At 42.9% G+C, this 25,584-nt stretch overlaps 2 protein-coding genes across 2 annotated transcripts in view; one reads left to right on the plus strand and one right to left on the minus strand.

The window, feature by feature from the left end:
• NCF2 (neutrophil cytosolic factor 2) overlaps positions 1–25,584 on the plus strand; it is a 518,710-nt gene that overhangs the window by 284,006 nt on the left and 209,120 nt on the right. The gene's annotated exons all lie outside the window — the stretch shown is intronic.
• The window catches only part of LAMC2 (laminin subunit gamma 2), a 74,088-nt gene that overhangs the window by 33,944 nt on the left and 14,560 nt on the right, over positions 1–25,584 (minus strand). The window contains exons 2-4 of the mRNA XM_083359069.1: positions 16,110–16,298; positions 9,845–9,980; positions 7,490–7,588 (exon numbers count right to left, since the gene is read on the minus strand). Coding sequence (XP_083215195.1) covers positions 7,490–7,588; positions 9,845–9,980; positions 16,110–16,298 — 424 coding nt within the window. The remainder of the gene's footprint in view (positions 1–7,489; positions 7,589–9,844; positions 9,981–16,109; positions 16,299–25,584) is intronic.

The following is a 25,584-nucleotide window of genomic DNA, read 5'->3' on the forward strand; positions in this document are numbered from 1 at the left end:
ATTAAGATTGCCGGAAGAAATATCAATAACCTAAGATATGCAGATGATACCACTCTAATGGCAGAAAGTGAAGAAGCACTAAAGAGTCTCTTGTTGCAAGTAAAGAAGGAGAGTGCAAAAGTTGGGTTGAAACTTAACATTAAGAAAACCAAGATCATGGCATCCGGCCCTCTCAATTCCTGGCAAATAGATAGAGAAGAAATGGAGGTAGTGACAGATTTTATTTTCCTGGGCTGCAAGATCACTGCAGATGGGGACTGTAGCCAAGAAATTAAAAGACGCTTGCTCCTCAGGAGGAAAGCCATGACAAATCTAGACAGCACATTAAAAAGCAGAGACATTACCCTGTCAACAAAATAGTCAAGGCTATGGTCTTCCCAGTTGCAATGTATGGCAGTGAAAGTTGGACCATAAGAAAGGCCGAGCGCCAAAGAATTGAGGCCTTTTAGCTATGGTGCTGGAGAAGACTCCTGCGAGTCCCTTGGACTGCAAGGTGATCAAACCTGTCAGTCCTAGAGGAGATCAACCCTGACTGCTCTTTAGAAGGCCAGATCCTGAAGCTAAAACTCAAATACTTTGGCCACCTAATGAGAAGGAAGGACTCACTGGAGAAGAGCCTGATGCTGGGAAAGTTTGAGGGCAATAGAAGAAGGGGGCGACAGAGAATGAGGTGGCTGGATGGAGTCCCTGAAGCAGTAGGCATGAGCTTAAATGGACTCCAGAAGATGGTAGAGGACAGGAAGGCCTGAAGGAACATTGTCCATAGGGTCGCGATGGGTCGAACACGACTTTGCAGCTAACAACAGACATAAAAGTGAAGTGGAATTTTACATTTAACTGGATGCAAACAGAGCATCACAACACTTTGGTTGTTTTCATACTTCATTCTTGGCAAAACATTCCCAAGCAAATAGATTCAAAGACTCTTGATCTTAGATAAGATGAAATGAATATGTGTTGTTCTGCTCTAAGATCTTTGAGTGTGAGGTGTGAATCTTTGCAACAAGAAGAGACTCCTTCACTTGTATGTGCTTTGGATTAAGTTGTAATAACTGGCTAAAAAGGACAGAATGTACTTGAAATCTAACATAGGTTTGGCCTGGATGTTTCTGAGGAAGATTCCAGGCTGATAAGCAATTTAGCTTAACGGCATACTTTATTACAGACATAAACATTTGGCTGACAGATACCTTTGATTTCTTCAGCTGCCTGAAAAGATGCTAAAATAGTACAGAATTTTAAAGAAAAATTTGGGCAGAATTCTTTAAAGCTGAATTACATGCAAGAGGTGATGTCCTAGGATTGCTGCTCTGGTAAAAAGTTAGGTTTAGACTACGTGATTATGCCACTATGTGAATTCTGAAATAGGGCTTCAACCAATTCTAGCTTTCTAAGGCCTACGCATGATCAAACATGATACTTTATATAGAGATCCTTCCTTCTCCTTTACAGAAAGGAAAGTCAGAGACTAAGCATGCTGAAGTGTAAGCCTATACAGTTATGCTTGACTTAGGCTCATCACAGGGGTCCAAGGATATTAGAGAAATCAAAACACCTGGAATGGTATACTTATGCAATTATTTAAAACTGCAGGAGAAGAGGCAAGTGCTAAATGCCCCTTGTCAGCAAATAAGGAACAATATTTTTGTGGCTGAGAAATGTGTAAACAATGGTATAATTATACTAAGAAAGTAGATGCAAGAGAATGTGCAAAGTATCAGTTCCTTCCTCATGCAAGCAAACTTTTGCTTACAATTGTACAAAGAACAGTTGAGCCATACATGGAAAGATAAATGCAAAATGTTCAAGTACCTTTTTGAAAAGGCAGAAGGGCAAGAGATCAAATAGTTGATGGATAAAACAGCAAGAAAATTTAAAGAGGTTTTTTACTTTTGCTTTATTTACTACAGAAAAGCCCCTTTGACTGAATCATTTGTGCTAAAATATGGAATATATTAAGGCTAGTGCATTTGCCAGAGTACTTGATCATTCTGAGGCCTTTGCAATGAACAGAAACGTATTGTAAGAAATAATGTTGGAGTGAGACATACACATATCTGTTATCTGTTTAACTTACACAGCAAATCCATTGTAACACTAACAGGAATGGTGGAGACGACAGCTAGAATTCATAATTGCTGATTGAATCACTAACGGGTTGAGACCGAGGACACCATTTTCTTATGGTGTTGAAGTACATAAGAGTTAGAAGGCTCATTAGAAAAATAAAAATGGGCAAAGAAAAAAAATCTGGATTTACATTTAATAATAAAAAGCCTGTCCAGCTTGGTGATCAAGCATCAGCCCTATCGGAGCTCAGCTGGGCTCCTTCCCATGGCGATGCAGGGCGTTGTGTGCTGGCAGAGCAAGAAATCAGCCAATCTGTGGTGCCAATCCCCTGTGACGATCCGTTTCAGGGATTCCTTGGTTGTGCAGACCATGCATTCTGCTTGGCCATTCGATGCTGGGTGAAAGGGAGCTGACATGGCGTGCCTTATGAGATTTGCCCTGAGGAAGGACTGGAATTTCGAAGCAGTGAACTAAGCCCCATTGTCTGAGACTAAGATGTCTGGAAGCCCGTGTGTTACAAAGATTCTGCACAGTTCCTGGATGGTCCTGGCAGTAGTCATAGTGGGAACTGGTGCAACCTCCAACCATTTAGAGTGGCTATTGACCACTATTAAAAACAGCTGTCCCTGAAAGGGCCCAGCAAAATTGATGTGGATTCTTGACCATGGTGTGTGATTGTCCTCCCATCAGTGGACAGGGGCCTGCGGCATCTCCGGTCTGGATTGCTGGCATGTGTAGCAACCATGTACTTGGGCCTCAATAGCTTTATCTAGCCCTGGCCACCAAAGCCCTTTATCTAGCCCCTTATCTGCCCTTGGCCACCAAAGGTAGCTCCTCACAAGTGCCTTCATCCACACTATTCCCGGATGGCCCTCGTGCAGACTCAAGGATTCTGGGTTGCTCATCTCTCCTCATGAAGAAACTCTGAAATTCTTGGCCATTCAGAATGTCTAAGTGTTGCAGGGATCTCCCGGTCTACCTGCTTGCCTGACAGGCTGAGTACACCAGGACTCTGAGGTTGTCTAGTGGACATTTGTCCAACCATCCAACTAATTTAACACGCGGCTAAGCGTTTTGTCAGCTGCTGTCTCAGCAGCTACATCTCCAGCATGGAGGGGAGACTCCGGCAAATCCTGAATAGCCAAGATGCATGCAGCAGTAGCTGGAGCTGGCTCCATGTGTGGCAGGGGCAATCTGCTAAGGCCATCTGCATGGCCCATTTCTTTGCCAGTTTTGTGAATTAGCCTGTAGCTGTAGGCTGAAAGGGATATAGACCACCTCAGCATTCGAGAAGACAGAATCTGAGGTCTCTGTTTGTTTGTGGTGAACAACCCTAGAAGAGGCTTGTGGTCTGTAAAGACCATGAATTGGCAGCCATACAAGTAGTCATGGAACTTTTTAACCCCGGCCACAATCGCCAAGGCCTCCTTGTCAATTTGCACGTAATTGCGCTCTGTGGACGACAGAATAGTAGAATAGTATGCGATGGGAGACTGTTTCCCATCAGCCGACAAATGGCTCAACTCAGCCGCAACCCCTTACGGGGATGCATCACACACGATGCAGACTGGCAGCTTCTCGTTAAAATGAGTGAGTAGAGAGTTCAAGGACAGCAGTGATTTGACTGACGTGAAACTTCTTTCATGGACAATGGTCCACTGCCACTGAGCCTTTTTGTCTAAGAGCTGGTATAACGGCTCTGCCACTGTGGCCTTATGTGGGAGGAATGCATGATAAAAATTAAGAAGGCCCAAGAAGGCCTGAAGCTCTCCCTTGGACTTCGGAATTGGGGCCTGCTGAATTGCTTTCAGCTTTGAGTGCGCCGGATGAATGCCATCGGCATCGATGCAGAACCCCAGAAACTCAGTTGACTCTACCCCAATCTTGCACTTTTCTTTTTTTAATCTAAGTCTTGCTGAGTGGAACCACTGAAGGATGGCTCTAAGCCATTCAGCCAGAACCTCTACAGATTCCCCGGAAATGAGAACATCATTGAAGTAGGGGCAGACCCCTGGAATGCCCTTGAGTATGTGCTCCATTATTCCCTGGAAAATCCCTGAGGCTACACTCACCCCAAACTGTAGGTGCTTGACCTTGAAGGCCTCCCAATGGGTGGCAATGGTTTGGGCGACTGCCATGGTCTCATCCACTGGCAGCTGTTGGTAGGCCTGCACCAAATCTAATTTGGCGAACACACAGCCTCCTTGCAATGACGCCAAAATATGACTGACAACTGGCACTGGGTACGCATGCTGTTGAAGTGCCCAGTTAATGGTACACTTATAGTCAGCACATACGCATACTTCTCCATTGACCTTAAGTGGCGTTCCTGTGGGGGGTCTCTCACACCCCACTGTCTACTGGCTGCAATACCCCATGACTGACCAGCTTGTCCAGCTCTGCGTCGATTTTGGGTTTTAAAGCGAAAGGCACTTGATGAGGCTTGATCCGTATTGGTGTTACCAGGGGATCAAGCTTGAAGGCTATCGGAGGACCCTTGTACTCCCCTAGGCTTGAACTGAAAACATCCGCATCTAGTGGGCCTGCAAACCCCTTGAAATTCACCAGAAGTGTGGCTTTACCCTTGACTGCCACTCGGGAGTTTTGGAAGTCTGTGAGCAGTAGATTAGACGACCGAAGTTTGACCCATCTGTTGCTGCAGTTGCAAATGTGCCTGAATGTCCCTATGGAGATGATGGACATGGCTGAGCCTGTGTCCAGTTCCATTTTGCATGGAACTCCATGAAGCTTGACCTGAAGTCGAAGCTTCTGTTTAAGGGGGCAATGGGCACCAGTGCGGAACATGCTCCTTCGGCTGGAGCAGAACCCTACTCGGTGTTGCCCCAGGGCCCCGGTACCTTTCCTGACTGGGTCTTCCTGTGGATGGTCCCTCTGGCGACCTCGGCAGATGGCTTCAATGTGGCCTGGTTTGCCACACACCGGCACGTGGCTGTTCGGAATCGGCATTATGCGCGTTGATGGCAGCCTCCGCAGCCCATGCATCTAAGGAATGGAACTGCCTTCTCAGCTGACCACAGTCCCTTCTCCTGGTGCTTCTGTAGCTTGTCAACTTCGTATTCTGAGTCGGTGTCTTCCATCCATTCAGCATCCTCGTGGTGGATGGCTTCGGTGTTTGAAGTGCCTTTGGAGGGCCGTAGTGCTTTAACAGCCCCTCCAGTGGCTTCATCCACCCTGATCTCCTTCAAGGCCTCCTGTAGCAAGAGAGTCTCCTTGGCAAACAGTTTTTGTTGGAGCTCTCGGTTCTGGAGTCCACAGACTAAATGGTCTCTTAGTCTCTCCTCCAAATCCATGAAATTGCAGTCGGGACGCTTGACAAACAGCAGTGATGAATTCTGTAGCAGACTCACTGGGCTGTTGCTCCCGCTGCTCAAAAGCGTGCCTCCACACTAGATGGATAATTTGGGCTCAAAGTGGTCTTGGAGCTTTTTCTTCAAGTCCGCATAGGTGATGGACTCGAGTGGTGTTGGTGCGACCAGGTTCTTGGCAGTGTCGAACGTGGAGAGGCCGCACACACAGAGGAGGGTTACGGCCTTCAGCCCATCTTTACCAACCTGGTTGGCACGGAGGTAATTTTCGACCAGGAAATGTAGGATGCCAATCTCTCTGGGTGTGTGACATCAAATTCTTTTATTTTGCCTACTTTTGCCATGGTGAGTTGCTTGCATTTCTTGTTGCTCACATTGCCTTGTGCTGCTGGCTTCTGCGTAGGCCCTAGGATGGATACTTAGGGCAAGGTGGTCTCCAGCGTGGTTTGCTGGCAGACCAAGGGGGGGGAAACGTGGTCTCTGCCAGGCTCTGTGCTGGCCCTCACTCCCTAGTGACTTCAGACTCTTACAGTGAAGCAGCACATCCCACCCTCATCGCCACTGTTCTTTAGGCATTAAGCGAGATGAAGTGTTGAAACAGCAAACAAGTTTATTAACTCAGAACAGAAGCAGCCCTAATGGCTGCTGCACAGCTATTTATACGGTTAGCATCTAGGTGGCGACCCATAGGTTTTAAGTGATTTAAAACATTTATGGCCAATACATTACAGTTTCCATGGGCTCAAAACAGAGATAGAGATAGATAATGAGGTGGAGAAGTTAAGAGGAGATTAATCCTAGAGGAGACAGCAGTGACAAAACTAGACAGGACAATGAAGGATAATGACATTTCTATGTAAGGCTGTGAAATGTGAACCCTGAAAAGGGGTGAGAGAAAGGAGAGAGTTCTGAATTGTGAATTTGGAAAAGAGCAAACAATCAGTTGGTTCTGGATGAAATCAAGACTGACAATTCCCTGGAGAGAATAATTTTAGATATGAGATGAAGGCAGATACAGCTCTGCTTGCAAAGTTGGGTAAAGTAGAAGGGGAAGATAATGGACAAGGTGGATGGATTGCATCAATGGAATTGGTTCATTTAATCATCTGAGATTTGGGCCAAGTAGATGATACCTATGGTAATTACCTGGGAAAAGATGTCATTTTTTCTATAATTCTTTTTTCTGCATTGTTGTTTGATGCAGGTTCCTGCTCTCCCCCCCCAAAAAAAAGGCAGGTCTTTGCTTTTTATTTATTCTCTAATTACTTGACACAGTTGTTTCATACTATGTTGTGCAGTGAACAAAAATATATCTGGGCTCCCCAAAGTTCTGTTCTATCAAATTGGACATTACAGAGAAGCATATTTGCAAAAACCTTGAAACCCACAAATCTTTCCTCAAGGAAACTGAAATTGTCAGACTCTAAAATTGTAATTTGACACACCAGCTTTCTTAGTTTATGTACTGGCTTCGGCTATTTCTAATCTAAGGATTAGAGCAGTGTTTGTCAACTTTAGCAACTTTAAGAGGTATGGACTTCAACTCCCCAAATTCCCCAGCCAGCATGCTGGAAGTTGAAGTTCATACATCATAAAGTTAGTAAGTAGTAAATTAGAGAAACTCTAAATTAGAATGTTATCTTAGTATCAAGCAGCCATCACTGTAGTAGTATAGAGCCACTCATTACTGTTCCTTTGGTACACGGGTGTCAGATTCAATCATGTCACATGACGTATTGTGACGTATTGCAATGTTTTTTGGCTTTGCGGAGCCGGGGTGGGTGTGGCCTGTGCCTGATGCATCCACCAGTTTGACACCCCTGCTTTCGTACAATGATAGTTGGATGACTCAGGTTTTATAAATTGCTGTGGAGGAAATAACTCTTGATTCACTCTATTCAATAATCTTGATTAGTAATGCATCAGTTACAGGATACATTTATGTGGGCTCAATCACTAAAATCTGATTGAAAGCTGAATTGGAATCACTAAGCATAGATTTTCTGATGCATTTTTGGGAGAAATCATAGAAATGCCCTCTCCCACAAAAAACAAAGCAAAATCTTTTATCCATAGAATCTACATGCTCACACCTGTCACATCGCTCTCCTGCAACTGCAGTCTTGCAGATACAGCGTCCAGAAATGCACTGCCCTGTGCTTCCAGATGGATCACAATTACACAGAGAGTTCCTGAGAAAATAAAATATGCCTTTAATCTAACTTCTGTTTTCAATTGGGAAAATTGCAAGCATTTCTATAAACAAGAAACAGAATAAAACAAGGCTGACTCCAGTTAGTCAATTCAATTCAAACTATTGAACATACAGTAGATGGCAAATTCTTCAGTATTGTATAATTGTCCATCCATTAGACAGTGTTTGTGAATAATATTTACATTAGATTACTATGTATAGAATTGTAATTGTTAATTATAGTGATATACTTTTTTCCATTGTTTTAAAACACTTTTTATGCATTTTTTCTGGAAAATGTATGTATTTGCATAATAATTGTGTTTTGTTCTGCTACTATTTAGCTTAAAATAAAATAATAATAACAAAACAGTGTGAAAAAATGAGTCATGTCAATTGTACTTCTTTTCTTCAGTTGACTGTCCATTACAGACTAATCCTACTAGCTTTGCAGATGTATTGTGTGAGCATGCTACTGATCACTTTCTTTCATCCTTAACATCCATTTTTTTCTAGAAAAGAACCAGGAAATTCACATTATTATTAGCTGATGAGAGAGAATAGTGGAACTATTAAAAAATGAACAGAACAGTATAGAACAAGATCTGTACTGAAATACCTTTTGTATTGTATCGATGGTATTTTTCTAAAATAAAATTGCTGCTCAATTTATATGATTAGAATTAAAGTGTGCCATGCTTTTCAAGATCTGTAGTGTTGCAGTTATGGATTCTGGTGCCATAATATATTGGATATTTTTAAAAATCTAAAACCTACTTACACTCATGGACAATAAGTTGAAAAGGTTAGCAATGTGCCATTGTTCCATGTGTGAGCCTGCATTAAAAACATGAGTTTTTAAATCATGGATCCTGTTTTTCTTGAAAAGCTAATTCGAGTGTAGGCCTTGGTTGCCCTGGATACCTTGATTTTTTTTAAAGAAAAATGTGTCCATTCTCCTTAATATCCAAAGAGATGATACTTCCCAATCACTATCCACATATTTATTTGATAGTCTATCCCTACCAAGATATTAAATGCAACAAATGTAAACCCATTTTACATGGCAGTAGATAGAAGCTTTGATCTTCACAATGAAGTATAAACAGACAGAGGGGGGGAAACACAGTGCGTATTGAATGAAAATCATACTAGAGTGATAGATTGGAGCAGTATTTCTTAATCTTAGCAATTTTTAGATATCTGGGCTTTAATTTCCAGAATTCCCTAGCTAGCCTTACTGGCTGGGGAATTCTGGGATTTGAAGTCCACACATCTTAAAAGTTGCTGAGGTTGAAAAACACTGGGTTGGAGACAATATCATATTAAGTGAGAGTGACATATATGTCACTGGCTGGATAAAAATGTTTGTACTGAACTGCTCTTGTTATGACATAAATGGAAAGGTAAGAATATACCACTTTCTAAATAGTATACTTGTAGTCTTCAGGCCAGACCTAGGAGCAAATGGAATTATTTTGTTTTGCATCACTTTTTTAAATGTTCTTTTATTGTTTCATTCTATACATAGAATATATAGAATTTAAATGCTTGCTTTTAAATGCAGTTTCCCTCAAAATATGCATATTTAATGCATTATGGTTGTTGAGCCAAATATTCCATTGCAACATTCATACAGAAAAATCATATGGACTAGCTCTTCTGATCCTCCCATCAGCAAAGGAGGTCAGTTCAGTTCACCACTGAGTACAGAAAGATCAAATTCTTTCAGCATTCCTAATAATATCAACCATCCATAAAACACAGACTATCAAATTGTTTCTCCACTGCAGGGTCCCTGCTGAAAAAAATGTATTTTCACAAAGAAGACAGTATCCTCTGGTTCTTACATGTCTTCCAATGCATAAGTAAGCTTTGGCCTACTATATATGGGCTGCAAAATCTGAGTCACCACAAGAGGGTAGTAAAGAAATAGTGAAAACCTCTCTGCCAACTAGTGGTTTTCTGGACTACTGCAATCTACATGCTGTAGGCCTAAAGAGATTTTTTTAAATGGAGAAATTCAAACATATGTTATCACTAGGACCAGCAAAATTGAAAAATGCAGTTTCCCTTATATAGTCTATAGCATTTTTAGCAAATGGAATGGGAAAGCTGTGATTCAGTGCTTCTTTATGTAAAAACACAGAAAAGCAACCAAAGTTGTTTTTGTTGCCTTATTGAAGCAAATCTGAATTTCCACAAAGATACAATTATTCGTGATTGACAGTTCCATAAACCTGAAGGTACTTACTGTATTTGCCCAACAGCTATGCAGCCAGCCTCAGAGAAGGAATGGAAATTATGCTGGCATCGGTCACATTTATTACCTGTCACACCAGGTTTGCAGTGACACCGGCCATGGTTATCACACTGTGCACTGACAGAACCTATGAAGAAGAAATGTGGAAATATAACAGACTAATTTCTGGCAGTATGATTTATTTTCAACTTGTCTATGAGATCTCAAGCATTTGAGAAGAATTAGTACTATTGTGTAGTGGGTTCTGGACCACATGGACGACTCTGGACAACAGGGCTCAGCATAATAGACCTTTATTGAAGTTAACACATGACTGGGGACAAAGGGCTATTAGCCCCTCTTATATACCTAGCCAGGTATACCTGGGACCAATCCCCTTATCTGGATTTCCCACCAAGGACTACCCTGCCAATCCGGACAGGGTACCATACCACCTGGTGGTGTCAGTGGCTCACTACTGCGGAAACATCCCCTATATACACAACACCCCTTCCCCCATACTGAGACACTAACGTTAACCAATAAAAAAAACACATGATGAGAACATCCAATGTGTGAATCCAGTTATTTGAAAAGCGTCATAACCCCTCCCTCAAAACCTCACAAAATCTTTGAGGTATGCCGGTGGCCTATGGGTTCTGGCTGACTGTTTCAGGGTTTGCTCTGTGTCCATGTTGCCCAGGTCTGCCTCTGAGTCCTGATTCCAAGCCCAATCCACCCCAATGTCATTGGGTTCCCTGGCCTGATGTTCCTAAGCCCAGCCAACGTTACTGGGTAACTGTCCAGTGTCAGATCGGTTATCCCCTTTCCCCAACTCCGAAGAGGCAGGTTGATCTGACTCCGAAACTTGAGGTTGATCTGATTCCGAAACTTGTGGTTTTTTTGGGGCTCCACCTCCTCAATTGGTCTATGTGTCTTCTGACCTGGCGGTCTTTCTCCACCTCTACAATGTATGATACAGGCCCTGTTTTGTCAACCACCACCCCCTGAATCCAGGCATGGCCTGACCCATAGTTCCAGGCCAAAACCTTTTCTGCAATGTGAAGTTCTCTAGTGGTGTCAGGTTGGGGTTGATCCAATTGGGCGGCCACTCTGTTGGGGTGTAATCTGTCCAACTTAGTAATTAGGCGACGACCCCAACGTAGCTCTGCAGGACTCTTGCCAGTTGCTGTGCATGGTGTGGTGTGTTGTGCCAGAAGGAATTGATCCAACCTTTGGTGCCAGTCTCCACTGATGATGCACCTCAATACGTCCTTAGTTGTTCTCACCATTCATTCTGCAAGACCGTTAGATGACGGGTGGAAAGGCGTGAATGTGATGTGCCTAATCAAGTTGGCCCTGGTGAATGCCTGGAAATCAGCAGATGTGAATTGTGGGCCATTGTCAGAGACCAACACATCAGGCAACCCATGAGTGCACCTGAACAGTCTTTGCAATGGTCATGCTAGAAACTGGAACTACTTCCAACCAATTAGAGTGACTGTCAACCACCACCAAAAACAGTTGTCCCTGGAAAGGCCCTGCATAATCAATATGCACCCTGGACCACGGGGTGTGTGTCGCTTCCCATTTGTGTGGGGGGACCTGCGGCTGTTCTGGCCTCAACCTTTGAGATATGTAGCACCCTGTTACTTGCTCCTCTATGGCCTTATCGAGACCAGGCCACCATATGTAACTCCTGGCTAGTGCCTTCATCTTGACTATGCTGGGGTGCTCCTCGTGAAGCGACTGCAAAACCCTATCACAAAGCTTCTCCGGGATAATGACTCTGCTGCCCCACAAAAGGCATCCTTTGTGAGAAGACAACTCATGCCTTCTCACGAAATATGCCTGAAACTCTGGACCTGGGCTCTTTTCCGGCCACCCAGACACTACCCACATTTGGACCCTGCACAGTACCTTATTTGCTGTGGTGCCAGCAGCAATGTCCTTTGCCTGGAGGGGGCAATCCGGTAGATCTTGGATGGCTAAGATCTGCTCCGCAGGTGCTGGGTCAGGTTCCATGATTCTTAGTGGTAATCTGCTTAATGCATCAGCGTGGCCCATGTCCCTGCCTGGTTTGTAGACCAGTTTGCAAGTGTAAGCAGATAGGAATATGGACCATCTTAGCATCCTTGGGGAAAGAATTTGTGGTGTTTGTTTGCCAGTTGTGAACAACCCCAATAATGGTTTGTGGTCAGTAAAAATGGTGAACTCCCTGCCATAGAGGTAGTCGTGAAATTTCTTGACTCCCGTCACAATTGCCAAGGCTTCCTTGTCAATTTGTGCATACTTCCTTTCTGCCTTTGACAGTGTTCGGGAGTAATATGCAATAGGCCTTTGTTCCCCATTTCCCTCTATGTGACTTAATATGGTGCCCACTCCATAAGGGGATGCATCAAACGTGATGCAGATGGGCTAGTTTTCTATAAAATGTGTGATGGTTGAGTCACTGGACAATAGCTGTTTGAGGTTTCTAAAACTCTGTTCATGGACCGTGGTCCAATTCCATGGGGTTTTCTTATCTAATAATCTGTGTAAAGGCTCTGCAATTGCTGCTTTGTGGGGCAAAAATGCAAGATAGAAATTAAGTAAACCCAGGAAAGCTTGCAATTCAACCTTATTATTTGGGGTTGGAGCCAATTTGATTGCTTTTACCTTACTTTGATTTCACCCTACGGTGAATTTCTTTGGCATCAATCCTGAACCCTAAAAATTCAGTGGATGCCACTCCAATACTGCACTTACTTTTTTAAAGTTTGAGCCCAGCAGAGCGAAACCTGCTTAAAACAGCCTGCAACCTGTCAGCCAAGATCTCTTCAGATTCTCCAGCAATAAGAACATCATCGAAATAAGGACATACACCCGGTATGCCTTTCAGAGTCCTCTCCATCACTTCTTGAAAAATTCCTGGAGCTACACAGAAGCCAAACTGCAAACGGTTAACTCTGAAAGCTCCCCTATGTGTCACAATCGTCTGAGCATCAGCTGTCTCCTTGGAAACTGTTAGCTGCTGGTACGCCTGCACAAGATTGAGCTTTGCAAAGATGGCGCCACCCTGTACTGCAGCGAGGACATGCTGGAGCATCGGGACCGGGTAAGCATGCAGATTCAAGGCCCGGTTTACCATGGCCTTATAATCTGCACAAATTCTTACTTCCCCATTAGCCTTGAGTGGGGTCACTATAGGGGTCTCCCATTCTCCCCCTTCCATGGGCTCTAACACCCCTTGTTCTACCAACTTATCCAATTCGCTCTCAATCTTTTGCTTGAGAGCGAATGGGACTCTCCAGGGCTTGATGCAAATGGGTAAGACCCCTGGGTTTAGCTTAAATTTAATGGGGTGTGTGTGTATTTACCCAGCTTGTCATCGAATACGTCTGCAAACGTTTTGCAGATGGATTTGAGACTTTTGGGCTGGATGTTATGTACTCCCCCCAACCAAATGTCCAGGACATCGAACCAGTCCAGTCCCACTAGACTGGTTCTCCGCCCGTCGGTCACCAGGACATCCAATGGACCCTGGAACTCCTTGAACCCCACAACCACGGTAGCCTTTCCCCTAACTTTAATGGGGGAATGCTGAAAGTTGGACAGCAGCAATTTGGTGGGCTTTAAAGGGATTCTCCACTTACTCCTGTCGCAAATTCCTTTAAATGTCTTATATGAAATTATTGAGACTGCGGAACCAGAGTCAAGCTCCATTGTGCAAGGTACCCCTTGCAGATGGACCTGTATTGTAATTTTAGGCTTGAGCAACTGGTGTATCTCTGTATGAGACACGGTCCGCCTGCTCCCCCCAGATTTCAGTGAAATGCGCTGTGGGGACCCAGTACCTTCGAGTGCTGACGCCATGGCTTGTAATTCGTTCAGGCTGTCCTGGTTGCGGTTCTGGCAGATGGCTGCGATATGCCCCGTCTTGCCGCAGGAGCGACATTTCGCAGATCTGAATCTGCAGGATGCTCTCAGATGGTTTCTTCCACAGCTGGCACATTTTTGGCTGGTGTAGTTGGTTGTTCTTGGTTCTCTGCAGCTGCAGCTGCAAGTGGTGCTTTTGCTGACCGATGTGTATTTCCGATGGCTTCCGTCGTTGTCTCGCCACGTTGGCTGTTTCCCTGGCCTTTGCTGGACCACATCTATCTCTGCCTCTCCGTCTGTTTCTCCGTATCCGCTGTTTGTGGCACATTCATGATGTATTGTCCCTCCTGGGCTGCTGCCTGGATGGTGTGTGGGCTTGCCAGCGCCATTGGCTGCCTCGTGAGCCATTACCTCGTCTAGGACTTCTCGCAGATTCATCGGTGGTTTTGCGAGGATTTTTTGACAGCACTGATGATCTCTAAGCCCAAACACCACCTGGTCTCAAATTCTATCTTCGAGATCAGAGAACTTACACAAACGGGCACCCTGTCTCAGAGCTGCAACGTAGTGTGATGTTGTCTTGCCCGGGAGCTGGATGCGCTGGGAAAATTGGAAACGCCAAAAAATTGGAGCCCTGGACGGCATGAAATGTTCAGCTAGCTTTTCCATAGGTTCATCATACAGGACGGATGTGACGGCCGTTGGTGTGCACAATCCGACGGCCACATCGTATACATCCTGGCCACTGAGGCACAGCAGGGCTGCTGCTTTCATCCGGTCTTCCGTGATCTTGTTGATCAGCAGGAACCCTTTGATCTGTCCCAGGTGCACTTCCCACCGCTCGGGTTCGTCAATGTTAAAACGGAATTTGCTGGTGTTTCAGAACCTCGCCATGGCGCGCCCGGTCTGTGGATACTGCTTTGCTTGGAAGGTTTCTCGGGAAAGATTTGCCTTTCCTCCTTTCCAAGTGACTTCAGATCTGCGTGAAACAGCATCCCACCTTCGTCACCACTATTGTGTACTGGGTTCTGGACTGCATGGATGACTCCGGACAACAGGGCTCAGCATAATAGACCTTTATTGAAGTTAACACATGACTGGGGACAAAGGGCTATTAGCCCCTCTTATATACCTAGCCAGGTATACCTGGGACCATTTCCCTTATCTGGATTTCCCGCCAAGGACTACCCTGCCAATCTGGACAGGGTACCATGCCACCTGGTGGTGTCAGTGGCTCATTACTGTGGAAACATCCCCTATATACATAACAAGTACTGATGTTTGGAAACAATAAGGCAGGGGTGTCAAACTGGTGGCCTGCAAGCTGGATGCATCATGTGCAGGCCACGCCCACTCCTGCTCCGCAAAATCAAAAAAAGTCACGATACGTCATGATACGTCACGCAATGTAATCTGCCTCTCCTGATGGACCTGATGGTTGTTATTCTCCTGCAATCTTACTTTTTTGTTTATTTTTATTGTTTTTGTTTTTATTATATTTATTATTTGAAGAGTTTTAATGTCATGATATTGTTTAAATTGTGGCTGGTTTTATGGTGCCCAGAGTACATCCAGCAGCTGTGTAATATTGCTAAATAAATAAATAAATTTAGTGATTCACTCAATTCAATCAATAAAATTACATGAGAGGTGATTGTTGGCTTGATAAATACGGATACTTTAAATTTAAGTTTTTCTCCTCAGTATACCGTATGTATGTTAGATTAAACTACTGGTTTATAGTCAGAAATACAGATTTAATGGGAATTACAAAATTATAGTATCAGTACTAGCAACAATAATTATAACAATACAGAAATAAATATTTTGCTTTATGCTGTTATCTCATATTCAAGCCCAGATTTTTTTTCTTTTGTCTATCTTTTTCTAATTCGTTAGGTTGAGTGTGTAATACTATGCTGGTCAATTACCAAAATATATGTTTGATTGCCATTTACTCATTCCTTTTCTGTACAAACAGAATATGGTCTAGTAAGCTGATTGTGGATTTTTGTCTCATAGGATGTAGGCATGGCTCTGAGGCATGGCTCGGGCATCTCTGAAATTGAAACTGCTCTCGATCCTAATCGAGATGTCAGTAAACATAATTATAAATATTGCCAGTGGGTGGTAACTGACAAATGATATTTATTTTATAACATAAAACATAAACATTGATCACGATAATCTACTAGTTGATCTAACATAAAGAGCCCAGCCTCCAACCTTCTCTAACAATGCTATCACAGTTCTTTCTGAATATTATTTATTGTTGTTATTTAGTTCTGTATCACTCTTCTTCCTAGAGTGGATGTTGCCAGGTACGATTTGCATGTTTGTGTGTGGGTGGGGAGATGGCCTATGAATGAGAACTGGTTTTTTCTTTCTTTCCTCATTTCCTAAATCTGTATCTGCCTACCTTTGAGGTTGCAGTTGCAGGGCATGCAACGATCTTGTTGAGACCGACGATAGAAACCCTCTTTGCATCGCTCACAGTTTATTCCATCCGTGTTGTCAATACAGTTGAGGCACCGATACCCATTTCCCTGTCGTCTGAGTAACTCAAGGTCGAAGATGCAGTGTCTGGACTTCCCATTGCAGTTGCAGGCTAGAAGACAAAGCAATGGAATAGCCACTGTTAGGCAAAAAAGGCAGAGGTGATTGGATTTATTGTGCAGTTTACATTTATTGAAATATTAGGATCTCCTTATTTGCAACACTACTAATGATAATGTGATTTTCCTTCCTTAATATAATGCAATCTAGAAGAGCAGACATGTATTACTTCTCATTCTTTTTGATTTCCCAAGTTCCAAATACTTTTCTTTTCCCCCACAGAGCCAAACAGAAGTACTATCCTAATTTAGTATGTAGAAGTTCCTGAGGGAAGCAAAACTGACCTTTCCATGTTGAAACACAGAAGTACCTTACAACTGGGACAGTAAGGAAGTGAGTTAGTTTTGATCCCTAACTGCCTTGCTCCTCATTTAAATTTCCTCCCTAGCAGTTCTGAACAACAAAATCATTTGCACTGCTGGATAAAATTAGTCAACATATTAATTACCTTTATGTTGTATTATTGTATGTGTTGTGTCATTTTCCTGCCTCAGGAAATCTTATAATCTAAAATTTAATAGTAGCAGGGCAATAGGTAAATGATAAGAAAGGAGAAGTAATACAGCAAGGGACAGGAAAGCAATTATTCAGAATTGTGAACAAATGAGTTAAGATGGACTTTAATAATAATAATAATAATAATAATAATAATAATAATAATAATAATAATAATAATAATAATAATAATAATAATAATAATAATTCTTTATTGATTAGCCCTTGGGCCATATCAAAGTGCAAAGTTCCAGCAACAAATAGTTACTAAAATTTGATAAAAGCAACTTAAAATGGAATTTGATAAAATACAATTTAAAATGGAATTAGAATAAAATACGATTTAAAATGAAATGGTAATAAAATACAATCTAAAATGAAATTGTAATAGTGTACAATAATTTAAGCTATAGATAAAATATGATAAAATTATGTTTTGGAGTTGCCCTTACAATCTACCCCAATCAGTCCCACATATGCAGATCTCAACCGAATCATTTTGTTTAGGTACTGTGCTACGTTAAATGTTATTTTCAAGTTCTGGCTGGACATAAGGTAAGTTATTTGATATGGGGATCCCAATGGGTCATTCGTTTGGTACATAGACCAAGATACCTGTCTCTCACCCTCTTATACAGGCAACAGTCAAATAGGATGTGAGCCAGGTCTTCTACCTCTGCCGCTCCGCAAATGCAGAGACGCTCATTGTAGGGTATAGCATGAAATCTCCCATATCTGACCATTGTGTCAAGCTGTTCAAATCTTGCTCAAGTAAATATCTTCCTAAGATGTTTTGGGAGTTGTAACTTCAAATAACTGTCTACTTGAAAAGTACATTTGTATTTACTCAGCCATTTCAAGTTACCCACCTTACCAAGGATAGCTATATCAGTTTGTGCTTCTATATCCTTAATTCTTTGGGCAACTCTTTTTTTGGATTGTTCTCCTGTTACGCAAGAGACAGGAAGGCCACAGCTTCTTACAAAATTTGTTAGTTTGGTGATCCAAGAGATTTGTGATTGTAGTTTTATTTGCTCTAGTAGGCATAACTTGGGGAGTCTATCAGTCTCCATTTCATTAACTTTGCACCAGTAGTTATAAGCTCTAATTTTAGATAATGCATGAATTGTATGAATTCCCAATTCAGCTCTAACTGCTGCAGCAAATGTTCTTGGATCTACACCCAAAATACATCTCAAATGCTGGGACTGTGTTTGTTCTAGGACTGTGGCTGAGTAAAGACCCCAAATTTCTGCTCCATACAAGAGCATTGTGGTAACCTTAGCCTTATAAACCTTGATTAATGGGGCTAGGGACCCTGGGCAACTATGGTTCTTTAGTTTGAGCAGTAAATTCAAATGGGCTTTTGCTCTAAATGTACTCCATTGATGATGGCAGGCCCAAGATCCAGTCTTGGAAAAAGTTACGCCCAAATATACAAATATTTGTTCAATTGGTTCACCATCTAATTGCCACTTATGTCTCTGATGGTTTCTTCAAAACACCATTATTTTTTATTTAGATTTGCTAATGATTAGGGAGTTATCCTGGCAACAAGAGCTGAATTTTCTTAATAGCCTATGTAATCCTACTTGTATGATAATAAAATCATATCATCAGCATAAAGCAAGCTGTTACAGTAAATATTTAGGATCATCGGCATGTGTACCATGGTATTCTTCATTAACCCTGGCAAATCATTGATGTACAAATTAAATAATAATGGGGCCAGGATACATAATAATAATAATAATAATAATAATAATAATAATAATAATAATAATAATAATAATAATAATAATAATAATAATAATAATAATTTAATTTCTATACCGCCCTTCTCCCGAAGGACTCAGGGCAGTGTACAGGGCAATACAATAAAAAATACAATGTACAAAATTTAGGAAAGAATTAAATAGTGTAGCCCCAAATTACAATAAAAATTAATAAAATTAATATTAAAATACCCCACACCCATCAGACCAGGCCGGCGTGTTCAAATAAGTAAGTTTTTAGGTCATGGCAGAAGGAGCGAAGGTCAGGAGCCATCCGGAGCTCAACCGGTAAACGGTTCCAATGGTCTGGCGCGCCCACAGAGAACGCCCTCCCCTGGCAGCCGCCAGTCGACACTCTTTGACCGACGGCACCCTGAGGAGGCCCTCTCTGTGGGAGTGCACTGGACGAAGGGAAGTTGATGCCGGCAGCAGGTGCTCCCGTAGGTAGTCCGGACCCATGCCATTTAGGGCTTTATAGGTCATTACCAGCACCTTGAATGTCACCCGGAGGGCAACTGGAAGCCAATGCAGCTCACGGAGAAGAGGTGTTACATGGGAGTATCGGGAAGCCCCCACCACCACTCGTGAGGCCGCATTCTGCACCAGCTGAAGCCTCCGAGTAGTCCTCAAGGGCAGCCCCATGTAGAGAGCATTGCAGTAGTCTAAACGAGAGGTCACGAGCGCATGAGTGACCGTGCACAAGGCACCCCGGCCCAGATAGGGCCGCAACTGGCGCACCAGGCAAACCTGGGCGAAGGCCCCCCTAGTCACAGCTCCTATATGATCTTCCAAGGAGAGCTGTGAATCTAGGAGGACACCCAAGTTGCGAGCCCTATCTACGGGGGGTAATATCTCACCCCCCATGATTAGAGATGGAATAATCTGAATTTCCCGAGATGCCGGCACGTACAACCACTCAGTCTTGTCGGGATTGAGCCGAAGCCTGTTCCATCCCATCCAGACCCGAACCGCCTCCAGGCAATGGGACATCACATCGAGGGCATCACTGGCGTGGTTTGGGGTAGAGATGAAAAGCTGGGTATCATCAGCATATTGATGATACCCAACCCCAAAACCACAAATGATCTCACCCAGTGGCTTCATATAGATGTTGAACAGGAGAGGCGAGAGGATCGACCCCTGAGGAACTCCACAAACGAGAGGCCTCGAGGTTGACCTCTGCCCTCCTGCCAACACCGACTGCAAACGTCCCAGGAGGTAGGAGGAGAACCACCGTAAAACGGTGCCTCCCACTCCCAACCCCCTGAGACATCGCAGTAAGATACCATGGTCGATGGTATCGAAAGCCGCTGAGAGGTCTAATAGGACTAGGGCAGAGGAGCAACCCCTGTCCTGAGCCCACCAGAGATCATTCACCAGTGCGACCAATGCCGTCTCCGTGCTATACCCGGGCCTGAAGCCCGATTGGTACGGGTCCAGATAATCAGCTTCCTCCAGGAACAAAGGGAGCTGATGCGCCACCACACTCTCAACAACCTTCGCCTTATCCCTTTATTTGTGTGAATCCTGTTAGTCAGGGCCCCATTAACCCCATGCTGCACCCTCAAACAGGTACTTGTGTAAAGGGCTTTAATCAAAGCCAGGAGTCTGGGTACTATTTTAAGAGATGTCAGTTTACTCCATAGTACTTCTCTATTTACCATATCAAATGCCGCTGTAAGGTCTATGAAAGCAGCAAACAGGGGTCTCCTCTTATAGGCATATTTGGCAATTAGATGGTTCAAGACAAAGCAGTTATCAATAGTAGATCTGTTTTGTCTAAAACCTGCTTGTTCTTCTGTGAGGATATTGTTTTCCTCTACCAGATTTCAATTCTGTTCAAAAGGTGCCTAGCATATATTTTTGCTACAATGTCAATCAGGCTGATGGGCCTGTAATTACTAGGATCCTTTTTATTCCCTTTTTTATATACAGGGACAACTATTGCCATCTTCCACCCATCTGGTATATGGCAGGTGTTATTTATGTGTGTAAAAAGACCTGCTAATACAGGGCCCCACCAATTGGGAAATTTCTTAAATAATTCTACTGGTAAAAAATCCTCACCTGGGGCTTTATTGCTCTTTAAGTTTTTAATGATGGACTGTATCTCCTATTACTGAGACTGGTGGCCAAGGTTGGGAGTTCTAGGGTTCACTAAATCACTGTTTGAAGATATGTTTCTTTACCGGTTCAGTGGGAGCAAAAAAGGACTGATGATAATTCTCCCAGTCCTCAGGAGAGATTGGTATATCAAACGCAAATCTCCGTTCCTTCAGGATACCTGCTACAGAGTGCCAAAATAATACTGAGTTATGGCTTCTGGCAGCCAACTCAAGTTCTGACCAGATTGAAATGGCAAAACTTTTTTTTCTTTAATGTTATAGTTTTTTTATATTCCCTTCTTGTGTGCAGCATCTTAGCTTGTATATGGGCAGTAGGATTCCTCTGGGCAAGCCTCATGGCTGCCTTCAATTTTTTTTTCAGTCACTGGCAATCAAGATCAAACCAGCGAGGTCTACCCACTAGGGCTCTTTTTGTAGCAGGTTTAGCTGTTAGATGCTTCTTCAGTATATTACACAGATTGGGGAATGCATTGAAGGCTGATATCCATTCAGTAGTAGATGACTGGATTGTTCTAGCCCACTTAGTAGCATTCTCTGTTTTAAGGCATTCTAATATTGCTTTAGTATCAACTTTGGCCCAAATTAACCTTTTATTTTGGGTCACCTCTACCTTTTTGGTGAGCCATCTGTCTGCCATGTTATATGGCCTTAAATCTGAGCGGCCATGCTTACAGGCTGATGGTCGCTATTGTCGCTAAGGTGTACTGTGACCTCTGAGAAGAGGTCAGCCTTATCTCTAGACACACAAAAGAGATCCAGTACACTATTTGAATTGGCCGAATGGTATGTATAAGGGTATGTGTAATTCTTATCCTTACCTCCCAAAATTTGGAGATTACCCTTAAAAATTAAGGAGACTAGGAGCAGGCCAGCAGCATTACTTTTACAGTCTCTCGAGAGCCACTGAGGATGGTTATCAAAGAACTCCCCTGGGATTCCCTTCTTCTAGGCAAGCTCATACAAAGAGGGACCCAGCCTAGTGTTCAGATCTCCTAATAATACCACTATGGACTGAGGGTACAATATAGATATATCTTCTAAGATAACTTCCAAGCCCATCCAATATTCAAAATTATAGTGCTGGGATGTGCTTGGAGGAATGTACACATTTACCAATATTAACTCAAACTGGTCATATTCAAATTTGACAGCTAGGAAGTACAGATACTTATCTTTGTTTTATAATTTCTCCCTCTGCAATTGCAACTCTTGCTTTATAAGAATGCATAGCCCACCAGAGGGTCTCCCTTTGTTCTTTGTTTTTTGGGCTGGGAGGCCCATCCCTGAAAACCTGGCAGTTGTACTGGTTCGTCCACTTCGGTTAACCAGGTTTCTTGAAAGGCTATTATGTCAAATCTAGAGAGAAAGCTCATTAGTCCACTATCAACCATCCCTTTCCAGCCAGCTACGCTCCAGGTCATCAACTCTATGGGGTTCTCGGAGGCAAGGTGGTCTGGCTTGGTTGATTGGCTAGATGGTAAAAATGCCAGATGTCAACTAGACATTGGAGCCAGGTCGATATCATCTATGCTTCCCATATAAACACAATTGTTGTGAGGTTCGATATTTCTCCTACTGGGTTGCAGAACTTGTTGTTGCTCCTCTATATCTCAGTTGCCAGCGTGCCTCTGCTCTTGCTCCAAGAATGATTTTTTTCCAATGGGCAGGTACTCCGGCTTAAGTCTATAAATGTAGATTTATGTCCATTCATCTTGTGAAAAGATGTTGTGGGAACTTCTAAATCAAATGAGGATGGAAGCTGGATTATATCCTTAGTGTTTGTCAGCTTAGGGGGCACTGCATGATGAAGCCCTTTGTCTTTCAGTTGTTTCTCAGAGACTGGGTCAGTCAGTGCAGTTACACCACTGTCAGCCTGTGTGACAGTGTTCTGTACCAGCCTACTACTGGCCCTGCAGAAAAGGCAGGGACAACCCCTTTACAAAAAGGCAAGAGGCTGGAACTAAGCCTGCCAAATTTATTGACACAAAACAGAGCAAACAGAGCAAAACAAAAACACGAACCATGAAACAGGAGCTATTCAAACAGTTGCCTTCAGCAAACCAGCCCTCCCACACGTTCCCCTTTTAAACAGTTCAAGCCGTGGCTTCTCTCTGCCTCCTTCCGAGGTGCCCCATTGCCTTCCTCTGTTTACTCCTGATTGACTGCCTCCTGCGTCGGGCGTCCTTGAACAGGGCCAGCTGTGGGTCATCTTCATCCACGCTGTCAGGCTCACACAGCTGGGTCTGCGTAGTAACCAGATGAGAGGGGCCTGGCTGAGGGCTCTGCAAAGCCTCAGGACTGTCCTCTGCAGGCTCTCCAACACCCCCCTCCTCCTCCTCCTCTGAATCGTCCGACCCAACTGCCGAACCCACAGGCTGACCCTGAATCACAACAGGCTGTACCTTTTTTACTATTGACGTAAAGGCAGATTGTTGATTAAATATATTGTCACAAGTGTGTGTGATTAGTGGAGCCAAATTAAACAGAGGCTTTGCTGTAGATTGAGTTATTGTCAGTGCCTCTTTTAGGTCATCCAATCTTTGAATGATATTAACTTGCTCAGGTTCCGGCAATGCACTGAATAGGTCAATCAGCATTTCCTCTGGCACATCCTCAGCAGTTCCTGCAGCTGTGGGTAACACAGTTTGTATATTGCTCCTTTGTCTTCTCAGGATCAGTTCAGTTGTAGCAGCCTCAGGCTTAGTAGTGTGAGGGCTGTTGCAGCCTGGATTTAAAGTGACGGTTCCCTCTTGGTGACGCTGTTTCAGGAGTGGGCACACTTTGTCTGAGCAAAAGACCCTTATTGGAAATATTGAAAAGGTGCTCAGAAAGGGCTTCATTCTGAAGAGCATTGAGGGAATTGTGGGCTGCTTGAACGATAGGAGAATTCTCATACATTGCGTTCTTGCTGGCAGCCACTCTGCGTGTAGTAGATCTATCAGAGTGAATTCATAGCGAAGCAGCTGGCTCAGGGACAGCCTAACAGCTTCTCTATTACTCCAACAGCCTCTATTTACTCTCTTGTCATAAATTTGCAAAGTAACCTGGTTAGTTTGCAGACTGTAGTTATATTGGTCATCTCTTAGGCCTTTACTCAATTGAGTGTTTTCTCTATGTGGGTTCAAATTTTCGGAAGGAAGACAAGGTCCTTCTCTAGTTTCATTTTCTGAATTAGCCATCCCATGTCTATCCATGGTTGTCCTCCCAAGTCTTTCTGCAGTATTTGGGTGGCTCCTAACAAGCTTTGCGAAAGATTCTTTCAGGCAGTCGACCTTATTTATGACAATTGACAAAAGATCATATATTGAATTTACAGTTTGAGCTGTAAGCAAACTTTGTCTGGAGAGGAAGTCTGTCACATTTTCCCCCTTTAGATTTGTTACATCTCCCTCCTGTGCAAAGAAGGCTGCTGCTGGGTTCCAAGGAGGGGAGCCATTCTCTGAGAGGGAGGAGGACAGCTCTACATGCTGTTTGCTTTCCAGTTCGGTTTGTAAGTCCCATTCCAATGAGTCACATAAATTTATCTGATAAGCTGCCTGTGAATGAGTTACTTACTGGAACAGACTGTCTGTTTGCAATATAATCTTCCATTTTCTGCTGCTTCAATGGCTTGGATAAACTCTCTGCTGCAGAGTGCTGTCTCTTCCTCCTTTTCCCCATTCAACAGGTTTAAAAATAAGTTTAAAACTAGGTTTAAAAAGGTTAAAATGGGTTAAAAATGGGTTTAAAAGGTTTTAAAAGGTTAAAATAAATTAAAAAGGGGTAGGTTAAAAATACAATATTAAAAGAGGTTAAAAAGTTAAAATAAAAATAAAGTAAAATAAAATAAAGCTTTTACTTTTGGAGGAGCTCTTTATAGCCTTTGCTGCCTGTCCACCATCTTGGCTCCTCCCAGCAGGAGTAAAGAAACATCACAGCCGTATGTACAAAATGGTTTAATATTAGCCAGCCTTTTACAGTCTTTGGAAATCCCAGGATTGTTCTTAGAATGTGGAGACCGCAGGAATCTCTGCTAGATTTCTCAGTATTGACACTTCAATATCTAGAGATTTTACAGAGTAAAGGCTGTGACTATTAGAAATATATCATATATGCTCACTGATGAGCCAAGGAGGTTAGATGCTATAATACACCCCAAAACTGGGTTTGGCTTAACCAAGAATGGGTTTATCCACAAGTATATGTGGTATTTTCCCCCTCCCCTTTTAAAAAATATCCATATATATCCTGTATAAACTTGTGCATAAACCCATCTGCAGATCAGCAGACCTTGAATTTTTAACCAAAATATTATAAAAAATGCAGCAATGGCAGATAAGCCAATTGTGCAAATTAAAACATATGAAGCTTTTCAGCGTCAGTTTATCTACAGGCAGCACATTTTTTCATGATATTATGATTAAAAATTTGAGAGTCAACTAATCCGTGGATGGGCTTACGCATGAATATATAAGGTAAACCACAGAAGATATAGTATAATGCAGAACTGGATTGAAATCCTTTAAGCTGTGAGCACAGTCATAACTGAAGTCTCTTCCAAAGAGATAAATTTATAGCATAGTCATAGATCTATATAATAAAAATTTGTTGGGTCCAAATCTTTTTCTCAGATCTTTAGGAGCCTTATAGCCATCAGCACCCTGCCCAATGGATTATTCAGCACTAGTGCAGTTCTGTTTCAAGATATTGAGATGGATTGAGAAAGATTTGCAAAAAAAGCAAGTTTCTTAACAATGTAATAACATGAATTCATTTTAGGATTTATTCTTGGGAATAGGATTTAAACTAAGCAACTGCATGTATCTAAACATGTACCCCTATGCAAAATACGAACAAGTCCTAATGAAAAGGCAGAAAATTCTGATACTAGGACAGAGAAGAA

Source organism: Vipera ursinii (assembly GCF_947247035.1).
Source record: "Vipera ursinii genome assembly, chromosome: 3".
Lineage (NCBI taxonomy): Eukaryota > Metazoa > Chordata > Lepidosauria > Squamata > Viperidae > Vipera > Vipera ursinii.